At 50.9% G+C, this 19665-nt stretch overlaps 1 protein-coding gene across 1 annotated transcript; it reads left to right on the top strand.

Moving 5' to 3' along the window:
• On the top strand, positions 1664 to 18754 carry MAT1A (methionine adenosyltransferase 1A). Its single transcript, XM_005699270.3, has 9 exons — positions 1664 to 1974; positions 5645 to 5722; positions 6526 to 6648; positions 9453 to 9565; positions 9902 to 10045; positions 14085 to 14303; positions 15364 to 15546; positions 15883 to 16016; positions 16660 to 18754. The coding sequence occupies exons 1-9, from the start codon at positions 1881 to 1883 to the stop codon at positions 16760 to 16762; spliced, it is 1191 nt and encodes a 396-aa protein (XP_005699327.2). The 5' UTR covers positions 1664 to 1880; the 3' UTR covers positions 16763 to 18754.

Below are 19665 nucleotides of genomic sequence, written 5' to 3' on the forward strand. Positions count from 1 at the left end.
TTGTAATTAGCCTCCAATTAAAATAAATAAATTTAAATGAAAAAATAAAATGCAGAGTCATCACTTTGCCAACAAAGGAAAAAAAAGAAAAAAGGACATAATGACTATAGTTGTTAACTGCTAGTGTAATCCAGGTCTACAGCTTGCATTAAACATTAGCTCATATTGCCTCCAGGTTTGAAACCAATGTACCCAGAAGAAATTTACAAAGGGACAATGATGTTGAAATATTTTAAGTGCAAACAGGATTCCTGTGTGTTGACAGGGACAAGGCCATGTTGTCTAAAGTCCCTATATTGATTCCTAGTTTTCCATTCCTTTCCAGTGGCCTTTCCCCTTTGGACATTCTGCAGTCTTGTGACTGAGCATTCTAGCTCCCTCTTTGTGAAATGCCTCTGATTGAATGTGTATATATAAAATCTCTTATTTTATCCCAGCGGAGGTGACTTTAATATGGAGGGATAGTACTGCCACTGTTGACCGTGGAGGGGTACTACTGCCACTCTTGACCAGTTGGAAAACTTAGCATTTGGAGCACTGGAAAAAAATTTTTTAATGTTCATCTTCTAAGTAAAGAGGGAATTCGGTTGCCAGAATTATTAGTTCATACAACCGTGTTCTACTTTTTGCTTCCCACAGAGCAATGTTTGGTGCATGAGGTTTTGGTTGATTACGTTTTATTGCATTCTAGTGGGAACCAGTTTCTCCACCCATTCTCACTCTCTGTACTTTCAATTCCCTTTTGTTCCTTGGGTCAAAGGATGCAGTTAGATCTGAGAGCTGGAGAGAGTGAAGTAAAAGATGCTGGCATTTAATGCAAGAATTGGTTCAGTATATAATCCTACTTATTTTCTTGGTCAAAGCAAAAATAATGCAGATCTTGCCAGAAGGATGTTTCTCAAGTGTATAGGACCTAATGTATAGATGCTTAGTTTATCATATGGAAGCTTTGGGAAACTGGAGTCTGATAATTTCCCTATAATGAATCTGCCTCTCAGGATTTTTTTTCCCAAAAATCATTGTTCTCCATAGCCTATCTAGATATTTTTTAACATCTTGCTTGTTAACGTGACTGCCAGCATCTTAGAGAAGTTGACAGTTTATGTGATTTCTATTAGCAGAAAAAAAGTGGGCTCAAAAGCTTTTTCTCTAAATGAATCTATTGTTGAATGTCTGAACTGGCTCAGAATACAGGTGCATGCTCTGCTCTGAGAAGGTAGAAGAAGGGGAAGAGCCCGATCCAGACAAGGTATGTGGGCGGAGGAGGCCGGGAACACAGAAGCGACGGCCAGCCACCCTGTGCTGTGATCTCAGCCTAAACCGTATCCCTGGGAAGGAGTTTCTTACTTCCTATTTGTATCCCTGGGCAACCACAGACCCCCACCTCCTACGTGGGATGTTAGCCTTGGAGCACTGAGGAGGTGAGCTGCAGAGCTAAGGCAGAGTCCCAGAGGAGCTTCAGTTCTGCAGAGTCTATGCAGCCGTATTTGCCATACATTGGTCACACGCTTAGGGCTTGGGAGATGAGAGCTGAGGGCTAAAATTCCGCAAGGTAAGAAGACCCCCTCTCCCAGAAAATGGACTCCTCCAGTTTTCTCACATGACTACTAAGGTACTTTCACTTTTCCATATATAGGAGTCCCTCAGGAGCAAGGTCTGGCCAGTCAGAGGGAGTGACACACCCCTCTCCAGTCCCTCCTCTTCTGCCCATCCGCACCTTTACTCTCACGTGCTTGCGGGCACTTAGGCAGAAGTGAGCCCCGTGGCTCTGCCAAAGACGAGCCTGTTGGGTTTAAAGGAGGAAAATTAAAAAAACCTCAGGCCAGGTCCCAGCATTAAAATTGTTACCTCGAAGAAGCTGAGTGGAGAAGTGTGAAGAGATGAATGGACCAGTGGATGGCCTGTGTGATCATTCTCTAAGTGAGGAAGGAGCATTCATGTTCACATCGGAATCTGTAGGAGAGGGGCACCCAGGTGAGTAGGTGGTCTTGGACAGATGGCAACCTATACAGGGTAGGGGGCTATTACTAAAGGCCTGGAAAACAATGTGCGTAAATTACTATTAAGGATCTCAAGAAGAGCAATATGCAATCTTTTTTATTTTATTAATTTGCAGTTTTGTAAAACAGTCACTTGTTATGCAAATAATAGATTGTAAGTTAATGAAGCCAAGGGTCTGTGCTGCTGCCCACCACCAGCGTTTCCTTGGGGCTACAATAGAGAATATATGGTTGCTTGGATAAACATACTATGTGTGTAGAATGTATCATCAGGTATTCACTTTATGCAGAGTTTTGTTTTGTTTTCTGGTAAAGCTTTTTTTTTTTTTAATCAATGAGCAGCTTAAGTCAACAGAGAATGTTCCCACAAACAAGTCCACCGGTCACTAAGTTTCGAATGTAAAGCATATAGAGTTTAGAAATGAACAGCAGTGCATTCTAATAGGGGCTGAGACAGATCTCTAGGTCCTGCAAGAAAATCCCAGCATTTATTTTTTTTTGATCTCTGAAAAGTGCGATGTGGAGAAATGAGAGAGGCTTCCGTGAGGACCACGATGGGAGCCTCCAGTTTCTGGGACAGTGGTTCTCAGACTTCAGGGTGCCTCACCATCACCCAGTGGGCTTGTTAGAACACAGAGTGCTGGCCCCACCCCCAGAGTTCCTGATTTAATACGTCTTGGGTGAGGCTCAAGAATCTGTGTTCTGAAGAAGTTCCCAGGCAATGCTGATACTGCTGATGTGGGAGCCACACTCTGCGGACCACTGATCTAGGAGAACCCTGGGGGCCAGACACACTGATTTATGCTTTTAAGCACCTCTTCAAAATTCATCAGAGTATTTGAACTTTTTGGTGACTTATCGTCATTGAGTTTAACTTTTTTTCATCTTCCTCATCCTTGCTATTTCTCAAAGATCTCTAATTTTTATACCTTGTAACTCAGCTTTAGATATCTCAGTGCACTGCCCCTTCCATATGCTTTAGCCACTGGTTCTCAGCTGGGGAAAGTTTTGCAACCCTTTTCCCCTAAGGGCGTTTTGTAATATCTGGAAACATTTTTTGGTTGTTACAGCTATTCCAGGGGGTCGAGGCATGGCCTGATACTGGCAGATAGTGGAGAGAGGCCACGTGTGCTTCTAAACACAAGACCATCCCCCACAACAAAGAAATTTTCCAGCCCAAAATGTCAATAGTGCTGCTGAGAAATCTTGGCTTAAACTGAATGTTGTTTGTAGCTTAGCTCATTTCAATGTAAACAGCATCTTTCATTCTGCATGACTTTATAAAGTTCCTAGGTTTACTTTACTCATAGCCTCAGATTTTCTGCTATGTCTGATGTATTCTGGACAGCTCCATGACTTATTAAGGCCATCCACAGGTCAGAAAATGGCCTTATATAGAATTTGCTCCATGTGGAGGAAGAGGGTGCTTTTTCACAAACAGTGGCCAGTGGTCCTATTGTACACACAGCTATGTGCTCAGTGGACAGAAAATGAAAATTCTAGTCAGTTGACTATTTTGTCTGCTTAATGGCAGGCCTTCAATTTGCCTGATTTAGCTTACCACTGTACATTAGCTGTCCATGTAAAACTGATTTCTTGGTGGTTTTCTTCTTGTCATTCCAGTGCTGAATTCCCCTCCATCAGAAAGATAAGATTAATGCTTCCTTTTCAACTTCCAAGAAAGCTATTAGCTATCTTAAGGCTACTAAGTGATATTGATAGAAAATTTGAAAGCCTTAAACAGTTGAGAAAGGACCTCCTAAGGCATTATCTTAATCTACGCAGCTATCTTAGTACCCTTGCTCAACTCCAGTTTATCCCTAATATCCCTACCCCATTTCCCTGTGTGCACTGGAAAATGTGACCTGTGTCCTCTGAGCGAGCAGAGTCGCCCATGGTCAGCATGTGAGTGGCTCCTAGGAGTCCTGATGGCTGGGTCTAAAGTGATATTTGAGCAGCAGGAGGCCTTTACTGGTAGGTGGTTGTAGGGGCATGAACTCAGGCAAACCTTGATTTATAACCAGGATCAGCAGGGAGATGGAAAAACTCAAATATATATTTAGTAGCAGCTTTTGAAGGAAAGATTAGAGAATTAACCTTCAGATTAACATTTTAACTACAGAATTTCATACGTACTTTCAAAATCAGAAATGCTTGATTCTGGGCCTGCCTTCTTAATTTAAAAACTTATAAAATGACAAAAGGGACACAAGGAAATTTGAGAGGTGATGGATGTATATTAAATCTTGATTGTGGTGATGGTAACACAAGTATGTACATATGACCAAACTTGCCAAATTTACATATATTAATTATATGCAAATTTTTATATGCCAATTATACTCCAATAAGTCTGGGAAAAATCTTATTAACTTACTAAGAGTGGACTCTTTGGGTATTTTGAACACTAAACAAGATGTATTATGTGCAAATAGACGTCACTTTTATTTCTGAGTTTGTAAACATTGGCAGTACACATAACTCCAGAGCAAGAGTGGATTTCTCCAGTGTCTACATGCTCGACCATGAGGAGCCTTTTTTAAAATTATTTATTTTGGCTGCACTGGGTCTTCGTTGCTGTGCATGGTTTTTGTCTAGGTGCAGTGAGAGGGGGCTACTCTCTAGCTGCAGTGTGCGGACTTCTCATTGTGGTGGTTTCTCTTGTTGTGGAGCACGGACTCTAGGCACAGGGGCTCAGCAGTGGCCACACCCAGTTTGCTCCAGCATGTGACATCTTCCTGGACCAGGGATTGAACCTATGTCCCCTGCATCAACTGGCGAATTCTTAACTACTGTATCACTAGGGAAATCCCATCGACCATGGGGAATATTTAAGGCAAATCATAGAAGAACAAGATGAAGTACCAGCCCATGTTGAACTTTTGTCAGTCCCACCTTGATGAGGAGGTCAGACCCAGCTGCTGGGACATCAGGCCTTCAGGAGGCTGCATGATGGTGGGGAGGATCTCAGAGCAGCTTGTGGAAGTGTTCAGCAAAACAGCAGTGGCCATGATGTGTAGAGGTTCTCTCGCAGGATTCTTACAGCTGGAGTCATGGAGGTGGGCGTGGCTTTATGCACAGCGCACTCTAACTGGTGGAACCAGCAGTACAAGCCTCTACCCGTTCTGGCCTCTTCTCCCCGTCGACGCCTAATCTCACTGATGCCATTAGTGTTTTAAATTCTGTTTCTAGGACTTTTCTTAAATTCTAACATGAATTTAAGGAAATATGCTGAGGAATGAGATATTTCTGTGTGTGTATCTTAGTTCCTTGCACATCTGTCTCTATTACTTATTTAGATATAGTTAGATATTCCTATAAATCTAGTTTTCTATGAATGAGATACTTTTTGATTGGAAGAATAGATGTGTGTGTATATGCGAATTACTTTAGACTCTTGTAACTGGCTTTGGAATATACTTTTCTTTTAGGGAATTCTATGACTTTATATAATATACATCATCCAAAATTGAGGCAAAAGTGGGAAGAAATAAAAATTCCAAAAATTTACAATTTCTTATGCTTTAAAAGTGTCCTCTTGGGTAGACTTGATGTGTAAATTGGCAAAATATCTAATTGTTTTAACATTTCAGTTTTTAGGCTTGACATGTCTGTGAATTTTGCTCATGTTCCCTCTTGTTCAGATAAGATCTGCGACCAGATCAGTGATGCAGTGCTGGATGCCCACCTCAAGCAGGACCCCAATGCCAAGGTGGCCTGTGGTAAGAGATGCCTGACCCCTCCTGTTGGAGCCCTGAGTGGGCTCGACTCGAAACCTGTGCCCAGGTTGAAGCCCTCGGCACAGCAGGGAACCGGGGACTTCAGGGCCTAGAGGGCCCCGGGGTGATAGGACTAGTCTCTTCAACTTTACAGAGGGGATCTTGGGTATCCCTTGGCCAAGGTCATGGGGTAGGGGTCCTAGTGTGGAGACCAGAGCCCCACTCTCCTCACAGTCAGCAGCTTGTTTTGTCCGATGCTCAGAACCACACCCTTCCCTCTCCAGCGCCACCCTAGCCCTCAGACTGAGCACTGTGGGGACCCGTGTCCCTCTAAGGGTGAACTTCACCCTGACATGTTTATAAATAACTTGCCTTGACTCTATGCTCAGGACCCCATACCCTAAAGCCTGCAGTGGCGCTTTAGCTGGAAGGGGGCAAAAGAGGCCTCATGTATGCTGGCTGCATTTTTTATGACTACTTGCAACCATTGTCTCGTTGCAATGCACACAGCAGTCTTAGGATTATTTCCATCCAACAGCCGAGACTGAACAAGCAGTTCAGGATCGGGCAAGTCGTAAGTGCGTGGTATAGAAACTTGGAATACGTGTGCCCAATTCTTTCCAAAGTGCAGGTCTCTGAACGCCTGTGAAGACGGTCAGAACTTGTGCTGGGCTGTACTGCCTGTTATCACCGTGATGGTCCTTCTGGAGTCCGTTCCCTGTGTGGTCTCTTGTGCAGGTCTCTGTCAGCACTCTGAGAGGTCCCCTTAGCCAGCACGTGGCCACTAGCCTGTCTCTTTCCTTCAGAGACGGTGTGCAAGACAGGCATGGTGCTTCTGTGCGGGGAGATCACCTCCATGGCCATGGTGGACTACCAGCGTGTGGTGCGGGAGGCCATCAAGCACATCGGCTACGACGACTCCGCCAAGGGTGAGGCTGGGTCCCCGGGGTGGGGCCCACCTGAGGCTCTCCATCTCCTGGAAGAGCAGATGTCTCTCCTTCTGAGCTCACTTGCCAGGGTCCAGGGCTCGCAAGCTCTGGCAACAGCATGGCAGCCCAGGCAGACTGGCCCTTGTCCATCCATTGCTGACTCTGGTCTTGTTTACGGTCCTGACTTCTTAGAAGAAGAAGAAGAAGCTCTGGGTCCAAGGGGCTGCTCTCTCTTGGGGACGTGTTTTCTGCCGGGTGCTAGGGCAGATCTGTGTGTGTGTGTGTGTGTGTGTGTGTGTTGTTGGAGGAACTCTGCTCCACTCCCTATGATGCAAATGAGGAAACTGAGGCTTAGAGATGGCAATAACTCATATAGGTGGCACAGTCAGTAAGTGGCTATCCCCAGGTGGGACTCCGTGCTTTCTGCTAAGCTAGGCTACTCTTTCCCACATAGAGAAGAAGGTGACTCAGTCCAGCACAGGTGCCGAAAGCAGGTGGAGGAGAGGCTGGCCCAGGGTGGCTCCAGTGCCAGGCAGTGTGGGAGCCTGCAACCCTAGGAAGAGGCCCAGGCACTGGCTGGAGTTGAGGAGGAGCCCTGTGATGAGGTGGGGGTGAGAGAACTAAGGGCCCTGAAGCAGACGCCTGCACTAGGAACAGGCAGGCTGGGAAGGAGCCCAGCCTGGAGGGCGTCAAAGGACAGGGCATGAGGGCCCAATTCTAGGACTGGGGTACACTGGTCTATTTATTGGTTGTTTGGGGTGATATGTGGCATCTTTGTGGGTCAAGGCAGGCTGCGCTGACATGCACACGTCTTTTATGTGAGAGAGGCCCTCTCTGTGTGAAGGCACAGACACATAGAAGCTCGGTGCGGTCACCTACCCGCTGGCTTGCCCAAAGGACTCACTTGAGCATACGGAAATTTTGCGGATATATCAAGAACCTCTGGGAAGAAGAAACCAGTGAAACCAGGTTGCTTCTCCCAGCCAGCACAAAGGGTGTTCACGGAGCAGGCATATTGTCCCAGAACAGCAGCTCCCTGCCACATTACCTTGCAACCCTTCACCCTGTTCTGCCAAGAAGAGCCAACTTATTATTTACTTATCCCAGAGCAAACTTTGTTCTGCATTAGGTAGTAGGAAAGTAGTTTCCCCAGGGGTGTTACTTCCCCTAGAAGAGAGAAGTGGGAGTGGGCCCAGCTCTTCTTGTCAGCACGCCTGCACCAAGGGGACCTGCAGGCTGCGGGCTGGCCTGCAGTCACAAGGCCCCCAGGCTAGAGGCTCCCACTGCTCCTCGCTGCAGAGTTGACCTTTCTAAGCCTTCCTCCTCTCCCCTTAGTGCCCTGAACTGTTTCCCCAAGTGACTTGGAGCCTTTCATTCCGTCTCAGCACTGAGATTTATTCTTTAGACAGGGAATGTAAGGTGAAATGGGGATTTGGTGAGCCCTTGGCAGCTGAAGGCTGTTCCCTGGTGTGTGTATTCAGAAGCCTTCACTAGGAATAGGGGCTGCAGAGGACAAGGTGGCCTGGCACTCCTGAGCAGAGGCACTGCCTGGCATCAAGTGTGATGCGGTACGAGACGCTCGGCAGCGAGTCAGCGGCAGAGTGTGCACGGAAGACCTGGGGTGGGGGCCGCTCAGGGATGTTTACTGAGAGCTGGATGGACTTGTGGAGGGGGACGGGGGTCAGAGGAGGAGCTTTCTAGGCAGAGGGTCCTCGTGGAGCTGGAAAAGGAGGTTGTGTTTACGCTAAACCTGAGTTCACTTCGGTTGCGGGCTCAGCTGGGAAAGCCTGGCTGGAGCTGAGCAGATTCCAGTTTATTGCCTTTGGTGGTAGGTCTTCACTTGAAGCTTGTAGGTAAATAATAGGTTGAACCTAGGGGTGTTTTTGTGGTTTTATGTGTTTTAGTAAGCCCATTCTGGCCGCATGGGTGGGAGAACAGATTGGAAGAGGGTGACAGTCAGTGTGTCACTGACACTTGACTTTGTGGTGCAATCTCTGTGCATTTTTGCTCCTCATTCATACCCATCCTGTAGCTGAGCCCAGCAAGATGGGGAAAACCAATTTGGGAAGAGTGTGCAGTCTGCCTAGGGGCACCCTCGTGGGGCTTCTTGGCCTGAGCTGCTGCTACCCAAGATGTCTGTGTCCCAGGCCCCAGCCCACAGTCCCCAGCCTGGGCCAGGCAGGAGGAGGGGACTTAGCTCCATCTCTGTGCTTGAGCTTTGGGGGTAGGCTGGCAGGGGCCTCAGCCTCCAGAGGTGTGGTTTTTCCCACTTTGCTCCAGGCCCTGTGCGCACCTCGGGCTCGGGGCACTCTGGCTCAGGAAGTGTCTCTGGATGGCCTACATGCACCTATTTATTGTTCAGTATATTTGATACTTGGGTTTGGTGTATATTTCTGATACTTGGCCTCTGATAGGCAGTGTTGGAAGGGCCCTTGGTATTCACTTAGTGCAGTGATTTTCAACCTCGGGGAGAGCCTAAGCGGGCAGGCCCTTGGTCATCCACCGCCCTTCTACCAGAGCAGCCGTAGCTGTTATCTGGTTTTCATACCACCGTTCTGTGTAGGGTATATATTTTCAATTGAGGTGTAGTTTAATACACTGTGGAGGGTTTTTTTTTTTTTTTTCTAAAGAGTTCCATGTGATAGGATGAGAAGGATACTGACATTCCCCATCCTAGGCCTCAGTTCTGAGCCCAGACTGATGGCAGAGACCACCTACCCCAACACTAAATGCCCTCTTGGGTGCCAAGCAGCCCCCAGGAGCTCCAGCCTCCCTCAGCTTAGGCCTGCTCTCCTTGTGTACAGGCTTTGACTTCAAGACCTGCAACGTGCTGGTGGCTTTGGAGCAGCAGTCCCCGGATATCGCCCAGTGTGTCCACCTGGACAGAAATGAAGAGGATGTCGGTGCCGGCGATCAGGTCACTAAACACTAGCGTGGGCGCCACATCAGAACTGCAGGGCAGTGTGCTCTGTGTCACAGGGCTGGCTGTTCGTGGGTAATGGACTGAGTGCACTGTGGGCAGAGCTCCCCCGCCCCCTGTCTGGAGTCACACAGCCTTTCTGGAGGGCAGGATGGGTTGGGAATGCCCGGTGTGGCCTGTCTCCCTACCTAGAGTGTTGGGTTTGGGGACCCTGTCTTCCCCTCCACAAATACCCAGTATAAAAAGTCATATGCCTGGAAGGGTGGAGGGCCAGTGGGGCTTTAGATCTGAAGAGAGTTGTCACCTGTAACCTGAAATGGGTGTCTGCTACAGGGCCTGATGTTTGGCTATGCCACGGATGAGACGGAAGAGTGCATGCCCCTCACCATCATGCTGGCGCACAGACTCAATGCCCGCATGGCAGAGCTGCGGCGCTCAGGGCAGCTCCCCTGGCTGCGGCCTGACTCCAAGACACAGGTGAGCCCCTGCTCTCTGAGCCCCTGCAGGGCTCCAGAAATGCACCTCAAACTAACCCCTTCCTCTTGATTCTGGTCGTATGTTAAGATCAAAATGTTCTCTCTGGGCACTCAAAGAAATGTTGAATCTGAAAAGAACTATTTATTTGAAAAATCTTCTGCTCCAGATAAATCTTTTCTTTTCTCCCCTGATCCGCCAACATTTTAGTATGAAAAAGTTTTAAACACAGAAAAATGAACAGTTCTAGGTTTTGAGGGGGTGGGACTTCTTAGCATATGTTTACTCTAGTAATATGATTCCGCAGTTCCTGCCGCAAACCTTCGTAACTGGTTTCAGACTTTTGGCCACTGCCTGTCAGGTCTCCGTGTCTTAAGCAAAGCTTGAATACCCCATGAACAGGTGCTGTCTGTAGCTTGCTGCAGCCCTTTTGCTTTGCTTCTCATAGAAAGGGTTTACCTTTGCTGATCCTGATGCTCTGTTGCCAGTGACCCTGACCCCGTGTTCCCTGCCATGATGAAATGCGCACTGAGTCCGGATGTGAGAGCTGGCAGTAATGCAATTGCTGGCACATGCTGAGGCCTCTGTCTGCCTTCACTCTCCACATCCTGACAACCCTGATGGCCCCTTTCCTCGGAGCTCCTTTCCCAACTCTACTTCCGTACTCCAGTGGGGTCTGGACACTTCCTTCTACATTCTCTTTCCTGCTACCCACACTTGTGGGTTATTTTCACCTCTGCACACTTGGCTTCCAAATCTTCCACCTGCAGGTCTGTCTGAATCACCAGCCCCCATTTCTCACTCCTCTTGCAAACACATGGGCCCCAGGAGTGCTCCTCAGCTGAAGGGGTTTCGTGGAGCCCACCTTTCCCCAGCCCTCTCTGTCTCCACTGGGTCTGGGTTACATTTGTCCCTCTGGAACATCCTTCTCTGGCCCCCTTTCCCAGGCCAGGCTTTACTGTGTCCTCCTAAAGACTCTCTCTGTCTGGAAACTGCAGTTAATTTGCTTTGGACTTCGCTTTTAATTTCTTTATACCTGCTCAGAACCATCTACAACTTTCTACTTCCTATTGGAGGCGAGAGGAATACCCACTTGTTATTCTGGCATTTAAAGCAGGCATTTAAAGGTCTTCCAGTTGTACCTTCCTCGATCCCCACCCCCAGTCTTTGCTTAATCCTTATGCTTTCACCCACGTTCCCTTCGCTTCTCAGTCCTTCGCACCTGTGCTCTCACCCCTCACCTTCCTTGGAATCTTTCTCTGGTCCCCACCTGTCCTTCAGTGGCCAGCCTGGCTCCTGCCTCCTTCTGGTCTCCCCTGATCACTCTCGAATGGGATGTCTTCTTATCCTGCACTTGGAATTTGGCTCGTGTGGTTTTATAGTTCAGCACGGTGCTTGTGACTCTGTCTCGGTACTCCCCAAGGGTCAGGCTGCCCATGGTGGAGGTTGCATATTGGCTGTACCTGGAGCAACAGAGTGTCTCTGTGGCCTAAAGGAAGCCCTTGGGACTTCAGGTGTTATCCACATGACCCCCACACTGGGAAGTGGGTTCATGAGCATCACTCAGGTGATCTTCGAGGTGGTGGGCCGAAGAGCTGAAATATGTAGGTTGTGATGGTACCAAAAGAAAGGAGCCTGCCCTGCCTGCTCCATTCTGTGCCAGAGCTATGTGGGGATGAGGAGGAAGGGCAGAGAAATCCTAGAACACAGATGAGAAGAAGTAAGTGGAGTGGCTCAGGTTTCCTTCTCCCTCCTTGAGGGTGAGCATTGGAGGGCTCACCTATCAGATTCCCTGAAATAGCAAAGGTCTCCTATGTTTGCTTAGTAATAGTAGGTTTCCGAGTCCAGAGGGCAATGAGGGAGGGAGGGGAAGACGGGCCCTTCCAGGCTTTCCCTTCTTGCAAGGAGACACTGAATTCTCATATAAATGTCCTCTGCCAGCCTCCACAAGGCTGCTACCGTGGGAGAGGTGTCTTGCCGGGAACAATGTCTGGGCCTTCTCGTCTACTGGTAAAGGATTTTTATCACCTGCCCATGGTGTTGACTGTGAACAGAGTGAGCCTTTCCACCTGAACAAATTTTTGCTGCTGATAACTAAGAGCAGGGTGGCAGTACAAATGGCTATTTTTGTACCTGGCCAGAGTTGTGTTTTCCACGGTGTACTTTTCTCCACATCTTGCTGACACGAGATAAGCTCAATGCTTAGGGCCCTTCACTCAGCCGCAGCTCTGCTTGGGGTTTGCGGCAGAGTGGGGGAGCCCAGGAGCATTGGAGATGGACCTCAGCAGCAACTCAGGAAGCGAGCCTTCTCTGAAGGCCAGGTACAGCAGGTCTGAGTCCAGAGCTGCTGTGGAGCCTCCCCTCTGGAGCTCCCTAACGCCCAGGTCCAGCTTCCTCTCCCAGGTCCGGGAGTGCACGCAGCCCAGCATGAAAGGTGCTGTGCTCGGTTCACAGCTGGTGTGCATATGCCCGTCGCCCTAGGATCAAGCATTGTGCAGCCAGGGCTCTGTCTCTTCCTTTTTCTGGACCCCACCCCGTTGTTCTTTGGACCAGGCAGGACATAGAGTTTGATGGATATGGAAGAGGTCTTTGCCTCAGGCAGAGCCCCAGGGGGACACTGTTTGCTGCCTGCAGTCCTATCAAGGCCCTTGGGGTGGGAGCAGCCTGTGCCTGCTGGTCAGCGTCCCTGCCAGGGCCATCTGGCGTAGCTGCACTTCTGCAGGCCCCATAGCCCCTCTGGGCACTGTTCCTGTGGGTCCACACTGCCTTGGGTAGCAGTGGGGTCTGGGGCTCCAGTACTGAGGGTCTTGGGTGACAGCCTTCTGCTGGGCAGAGCCCAGTTACCAGGCTGCACAGTTCCAGGTCACAGCCCCCCTTTGCTGGCTGTGCGATCTTGACCGAAGTATTTACATTCTGGAAGCCGATTTTCTCTCATCTTTGAAATGGGGCTGGTAGCAACTTCTCACGGCATTTGGCATTCCTTGTAGCATAGAGTACACACCCAGTCAGTGCCAGCTTCTTTTTTTATTTTTCCAGCCTCATCTGCCTTCCGCACCACCTCCTTCCCTCTTGCTCTGTGCGCAGCCCAAGGTGCGCAGGCTGGGACATGGGCTCTCGCCCTCTCTGGCGAGGTGGGAGAGGACAGGGTGCAGAAGCATTCTGTCTGCACTGCTGAGGCCGTGACACAGGCTGAGGGAGCAGGCGGAACAGCGGCTGGCTCGTGGGCTTTTTCACTGACTGGCCTGTGACTTCAAGGAAGTTGTTATTCTTCGCAGAGCCTGACTTTTCTCATTTGTAAAGTGGTGACAATTGTGCCCAGCTTGCTGGGATGGCTGCAGTATTCATTGATAACGCATGAAACAGGCACAGAACTGACTACGCTGTGGGGAGAGAGTCCCAGCTCTGTCCTGTGGCCAGCCCTGCAGGGGAGCTACAGACACGATCCTGCTTTCCTTGTGCCTGCGGCTCTTCTTGCTTTTGCCCAAATACCCGGAGGCTGGCAACCCAGGCCTTGCTGCTGCCTCTTAGCTCAATCACCCTGGCTCAGGTCCCTCCACCAGACAAGGTCCCTGGGCACATATGTTTCCAGAGGCCCTCCGTTGAGAAGCTGAGGCAGCGGGCATGTGGCCTGTGGACTCCCGTGTTCTTAGCAGAAGCCTGGGTGTCTTACCTAGAGCCATGGAGGGTCAAGACAGGGCTTTAGTGGAGGGACATTTGCTGGCATACAGGACCCTCTGAGACAGACGGAGTCATCTGCTGAGTCACAGACAGAGGAAACTCTGCAACACCTGGTCTCCAAAATGGCACTGATTGTGGTTGCGTGGGAATAGCTTGTGCCTCCTGCCTGATCAGCTCATGGCGCCAGGCAGTCATTTGCTATAAGAATGTGATGAACTGCCCTGAAGGCCCTTTGAGGACAGGAGGCCGGCGCCCCCTCCGGCTTTTGGGAGCCCTGTCCACCTCCTCGGCACCTCTGCCCAGCAACGGAGTGTCCTCAGGTCTGGGCAGGACTTCACATTTCCTCCCACCCTGCCACCCCCAGGTAACAGTGCAGTACCGGCAGGACAACGGCGCGGTCATCCCTATGCGTGTCCATACCATCGTCATCTCCGTGCAGCACAATGAAGACATCACGCTGGAGGACATGCGCAGAGCCCTGAAGGAGCAGGTGATCAGGGCAGTCGTGCCAGCACGGTACCTGGACGAGGACACCATCTACCACCTGCAGCCCAGTGGGCGGTTTGTCATTGGAGGCCCCCAGGTGCATCCCTGTCTCCAGATGAGCCCTGATTTTGCTTACGTCCCCAGCACAAACCTGCAGGAGGTGGTGGCTTTGTGTGACTCGGCCCTGAGTGAGATGTGAAGTCAGCTCACTTTGTGCAGCCTGCTATGTGCCCTCAGTACAGGAGGGTGGGGGACATGTCCCAGGAGGTTCCCAGCCAAGGGGCTAGCTAACTTTCCATCACAGGTGCCGAGCTTGCCCTGGTGGGTTTGCCCTGGTGGTGTTTCCTGGGTCTTGGCCACATGTGACCTGCAGCTCTTGTGGGCACCAAGGTGGGGACACAGAGTGGCCCCTTTCTCCTGTGCCACAGGCATGAGCAAGCAGAGAGTGGCCTAGCCCCTTGGAGAGGCCGCTGACCACTGCCAGGCATCTCTGCTGTGGACGTGTTGCCATGTAACAGAGCTCTCGGGCGGGGTCCTAGGCCAGAGTGGCACAGAAACCCAGGGTGAATGGAAGTCCTGTATTTTCCTGCAGAACTTCTCAGGGCCTTGGCATGCTCAGGGCCTTGGCATGCTGCTTAGAACTGTGGATTTCTAAGTGGGGCGGGTGTTATGGTGGTATAATATGCAGACTTTCCCCATGTCATTTAATATAGAGCCCCCTCAAACATCTTCTGAGGACTGGCATTTCATGAAATAGACACCTGAGCAAACGGGGAACGATGTTTGCCAGGTGGCACCAGCTGGGGCTCCGCCCAGGGTATATTGGTCCCAGCGCAGTTCCCATCTGAACTCGGGTTTCTCCTTTATGATCGACTCCTACAACAAAGGCTTGGGGAGCGGACTGTGACCCCAGTGGCCCATCTGACGAGGGGCCTTTTTCTGACGAGGTTCCAGCTGGTGACCTGACTTCAGTGACTACTCAGTGACTGAACTGGGATTAGAGCCCAGGGTATCTGGCTGACTCTCAGCCAAGGGGGTCTTTGGAAGACGCACTCCTAGAAGCTTCAGAGACTGTCTCCAAGTCGTGGTCTAGTGGCCATCCCAGTGTTTCGCCACCCCTCCCCCCACATCTTCTGCGTCTTCCTCTTCCTCCGCAGGGGGATGCTGGTGTCACTGGCCGAAAGATCATTGTGGACACCTATGGCGGCTGGGGGGCACACGGCGGAGGCGCCTTCTCTGGGAAGGACTACACCAAGGTGGACCGCTCGGCAGCGTACGCTGCCCGCTGGGTGGCCAAGTCCCTGGTGAAGGCAGGGCTCTGCCGGAGGGTGCTGGTGCAGGTGGGTGGAACCCCGCCCTGCTTGGACCACCACACCTGCCCTCAGGAGGGGCTCACTGGCCTGGCGGAAGGCCGCACTGCCAGAGGACCTGACTCTGTGCCATGCTGGGTTTTGTGGCCACTGTCCTGCAAACCCGGGAGTGGGATAGCAGAAGCCTTCAGGCAGCAGGGCACACGTGGAAACTGCAGCTGTGGCGTGGTGGGTGTGTCTAGGCAGATGAGGGCTGTGGGTAGGGAGAGCGTATTGGGCAGGGTGTGTGTGGTTTCAACGGCCTCTCCCTGAGGACATCAAGGTCTCCGTGAGGGGCCTCTCCCTGACCCTGGGCTCTTCTGACAGGTGTCCTATGCCATTGGTGTGGCTGAGCCACTGTCTATTTCCATCTTCACCTATGGAACCTCCCAGAAGACAGAGAGAGAGCTGCTGGATGTGGTCAATAAGAACTTCGACCTTCGGCCTGGTGTCATCGTCAGGTAAAATGGCTGCCCCTGCAGTTGGACAAAGCCCTCTTCCCCCCCACCCCGTGCTCGCTTATCGGAAAGAGAATCAGAAGGAAGGATGTTCAGCCCCCTAGAGGCAGGAGGGGCTTCAAGCTCCTGGCCCAGTACGGTGCAAACCCCAAATGCAGAATGTCTAGTTTTCAGGTTGAAAGAGCCCAGCAGACACTGACTTCAGGGGGCCCATCTTTGAGCAGGTTGGGGATCTTAGGAAAATAACTGCAAGACCAGATGACTGGGAACTGAGTCAGCAAGTCTGGCCCCAACTGATCTCGCTTCTAATGCCACCCCTGTTTTCTGGAGCTTGCGGTGTCGATGTTGGTTTGTGCCAGGTCAGTGGAGCAGAGTGTAGGCCAGAGTTCAAATCCTGATTCCTGGTGCGTCTGTCTGTGTGATTGATCAGGCTGTCCCGGAACCCTGAGACTGTTTCTTAAGCACCAGTGGTAGTGACCTTGTAAGGTGTGGCATGGCAGAGATAGGAAATTTAGGAGAATTGCTCTTGAGTGGTTAACACCCCACATACTCATAGTCTGTTAATTACTCCTGTGCCCCCAATTCAGGGAAAGACACTCCCCTCCTTTTCCATTAAAACTGACCCTTTGCTCTACTGAACGTGCAGGGACTTGGACTTGAAGAAACCCATCTACCAGAAGACGGCGTGCTACGGCCACTTCGGGAGAAGCGAGTTCCCTTGGGAAGTTCCCAAGGAGCTTGTATTTTAGTTCTGCTGGGGGCCAGGCCTGGTGAGCCCTGCAGCCTTCAGGTGGAACAGCTCCTCTCCTCCAGGACCCCAGCTCTCAGATCACCCAGTGCCCCCTTCCTGGGCAGAGCCAGGCCCCTCTGACTGAGCAGGAGGAAGGGGGCCTTCCGGTCCCGGGGCTAAGGTCTTCTCATGACGCCAGTCACTATGTTTCCCTGCCTCTCCCCCAGACCAAGGTGATGTGAATTTAGTGGAAATAGCACCTCTGTCGGAGGAAACCTGCTCACTCACCCGCCCCCGCAGCCTGGACCCTGAGCGGGTCCCTCCCTCCCTGGCGTGTGCTGGGAAGATCTCAGGGCTCCGTGAAGGTCTGGGCGTGCTGGGCCACCCTTCAGGTCTGCAGCCCTGTGGTCAATGTCCTGATCCTGGGCCTTCCCACAGGCCCTCCCAGGCCATGCCTGGGGCAGGGGTGACAGCAGCTAGCGTGCAAGAGACTACGCTCATCACCGATCGCATTTCTTCTTCACTGTAATATGATGAGGTGACCCCTTATGTTACCTGCATTTAAGGTGAGGAGGCCGAGGTAACTTTCACAGGGCCCACAGCTGCACGGGTCAGGGCCTGGACGTGCGTCTGGGATCTTTGAATTGTGAGCCCATACACTTTGACCCCTCACCCTCAGCACCACCCCCTACCCTGATCTCATGCTAAAAACAGGTCTGAGTGAAGACATGAGGCTGTGACCTCTGTCCTGAAGACCTGAGTTTGCTGAGAGTTAGGGGATCGACCCCCTTGGCGACCCCTGAGCAATGATCTACAGAGCCAAGACAGAACCAAAGGGATGTTTCCTTTGCCTCTGTAATTTCAGAAGATAGATCAGGTGGTGCTGGATATCCTGGCCCATGGGGCTGGGCTGGAGTTTGAAATTAAGAGGCACCTATGTTATCCCAGCCCCTGACTACTCAGGGACACGCAGGGTTGGGCCCATGGACTCCTCCGATGAGGGTCCAAGGCCAGTCCTGTCCCATATAAGGCTTCCTAGAGCAGAAGCAGCAGCTTGTCCCTCAAACAAGGGATGGAACCCTGTGTCCTCTGCATGCTTCTCTCTCTCTGACCCCTTTCTCTCTCTTGTCTCTCTCTCTCGTAACCCCTGCAATCTGAGTGCTGTTGGAATAAGTGGGTGAGCCTCTCAGATCCCCCTTCCAGAGAGGACAGCCCAAAGGCCTGAATTCAGATGATAAATGGTGACTGAAGTGGCAAGTCTTGACTCCTAGAGGGAGCTAAGTTGGCTGAGATGTCATGAGGAGATTTCTGCCTTTGCCAGGTGGCCTCTGGGGCCAGGGCTACCCCCGAGGCCTTGGGTGATTCTCGGCACATTAAGATCTTAGAAGCTATGCATTCTCTTGCTTTCCCTTCCATGGCCAGCACCTCCCTGTACTCCTTCCCCAACCTGGGCCTCTGACTGCTGCACCGCTACCTTATCCCCCGCTCCTTGGACCACAGGTTCAGGCAGGAGTTTCCACAGGTCCCCAGAGAATACTGGGGGCTGGCTTCTTCCTGTGGCACTCAGTGCCAGCTCCGGCCAAGACTCACAGCTCAGGAAGCCTCATCTGGGCAGCAGACAGCCTGCACTGAACTGTAGGCCTAAAGCACAAAAACCTTTGGCTTTCTCTTTCCATCAGGGGCAAGGCAGCTGTTCAGGGCAGAAAAAGAAGCCAAAATGACCGTAAAAACCTAGAGCTGATGTGTGATATGGAAGCTCAGGAGTCTCACAGGGCTATGGTCACCTGGGAAGTTTCAAGTTCCTTTTCGGAGAGGGAGGCTTAGGTTTGCAGGTGGCTGAGTTCCTCTAACTTGGGCCATATTTGAAGTGAAAATTCAAATTTTTATACTTTCTACACCCCCTGGGAGAAACAAGGTTTTCTTGAGTCAACACTGTTATATGAAACTGGAGTCTATTTGTTAATAGTGCCTGCTAAGCCAGTGAATAAAACCTCGAGAAGCAACTACTCTATGTTCAGTTTCTGTCTGCAGCTGCCCTAGACACCTCACCTCCGAGTAGCATCACCTCATCCAGCCTGCAGCCAAGCAGCTGTCCTGCCCTCAGGTGGCCCAACTGAAGTCTCTGCCATCCTGTCCACATGGGCTCTGGGGCCTCACGCCAGCTTGTGTATTATCGCTGCCTCACCTATTCATTCCACACCACACTGCATGGAGGTGGGCGGACCCAGAAAATCCCCGTTACTCGTGGAGACCTTGAGGCAAACCGAAATGGGTTAGGACCCAGAGTGGCTGACAGGTGGCTTCCCCAGCCTTCGGAGTGTGCCCCTCGTCCTCGCCTGGTTTCTTCCGCTTCCCCTTCTTGCGTGTTGTCTACAGTGTGCTTGGCATGAAGCAAGTGTTCAGGCAGTATTTGTCAATCGGTTCGGTGACTGAAGCCAAGTGAGGTGAGTGAGCCAAGGGGGTTGGTCAGCAGAGTTGGGAGTTTGGTCTGGGAGGTGGTGGTGGTTGGAGGATTTGGGGCATGAGAGGGGACTGGAAGAAATAGCAACCCAGCAGTGGATGGCTAGGGTGAAAGGCTTGGAATGGGGGACTTTAAGAGAAATTTTTGCCAAATTTTCGACAAATTCCCCAGAGCTGATATGACTAGGGCACAGTATCAGTAACAATGATACGATAGCCAAGATATGGAAACAACCCGAGTCTGCCAATGGATGGATAAAGAGGATGCGCTTTATGTGTGCAGTGGAGTGTCATTCATGAACAAGAAGGAGATCCTGCCATTTGCAGCAACATGGATGAAATTTTAGGGCGTTAGGCTACATGAGATAAGTCGAAGAAAGACAAACGGTATGACGTCACTTCCCTGTGGAATCTACAAAAGCCGACCGAGAGTAGAATGGTGGCTGTGAGTGGGTGAGACAG

The sequence above is a fragment of the Capra hircus genome, chromosome 28 (assembly GCF_001704415.2).
Source record: "Capra hircus breed San Clemente chromosome 28, ASM170441v1, whole genome shotgun sequence".
Taxonomy (NCBI): Eukaryota; Metazoa; Chordata; class Mammalia; order Artiodactyla; family Bovidae; genus Capra; species Capra hircus.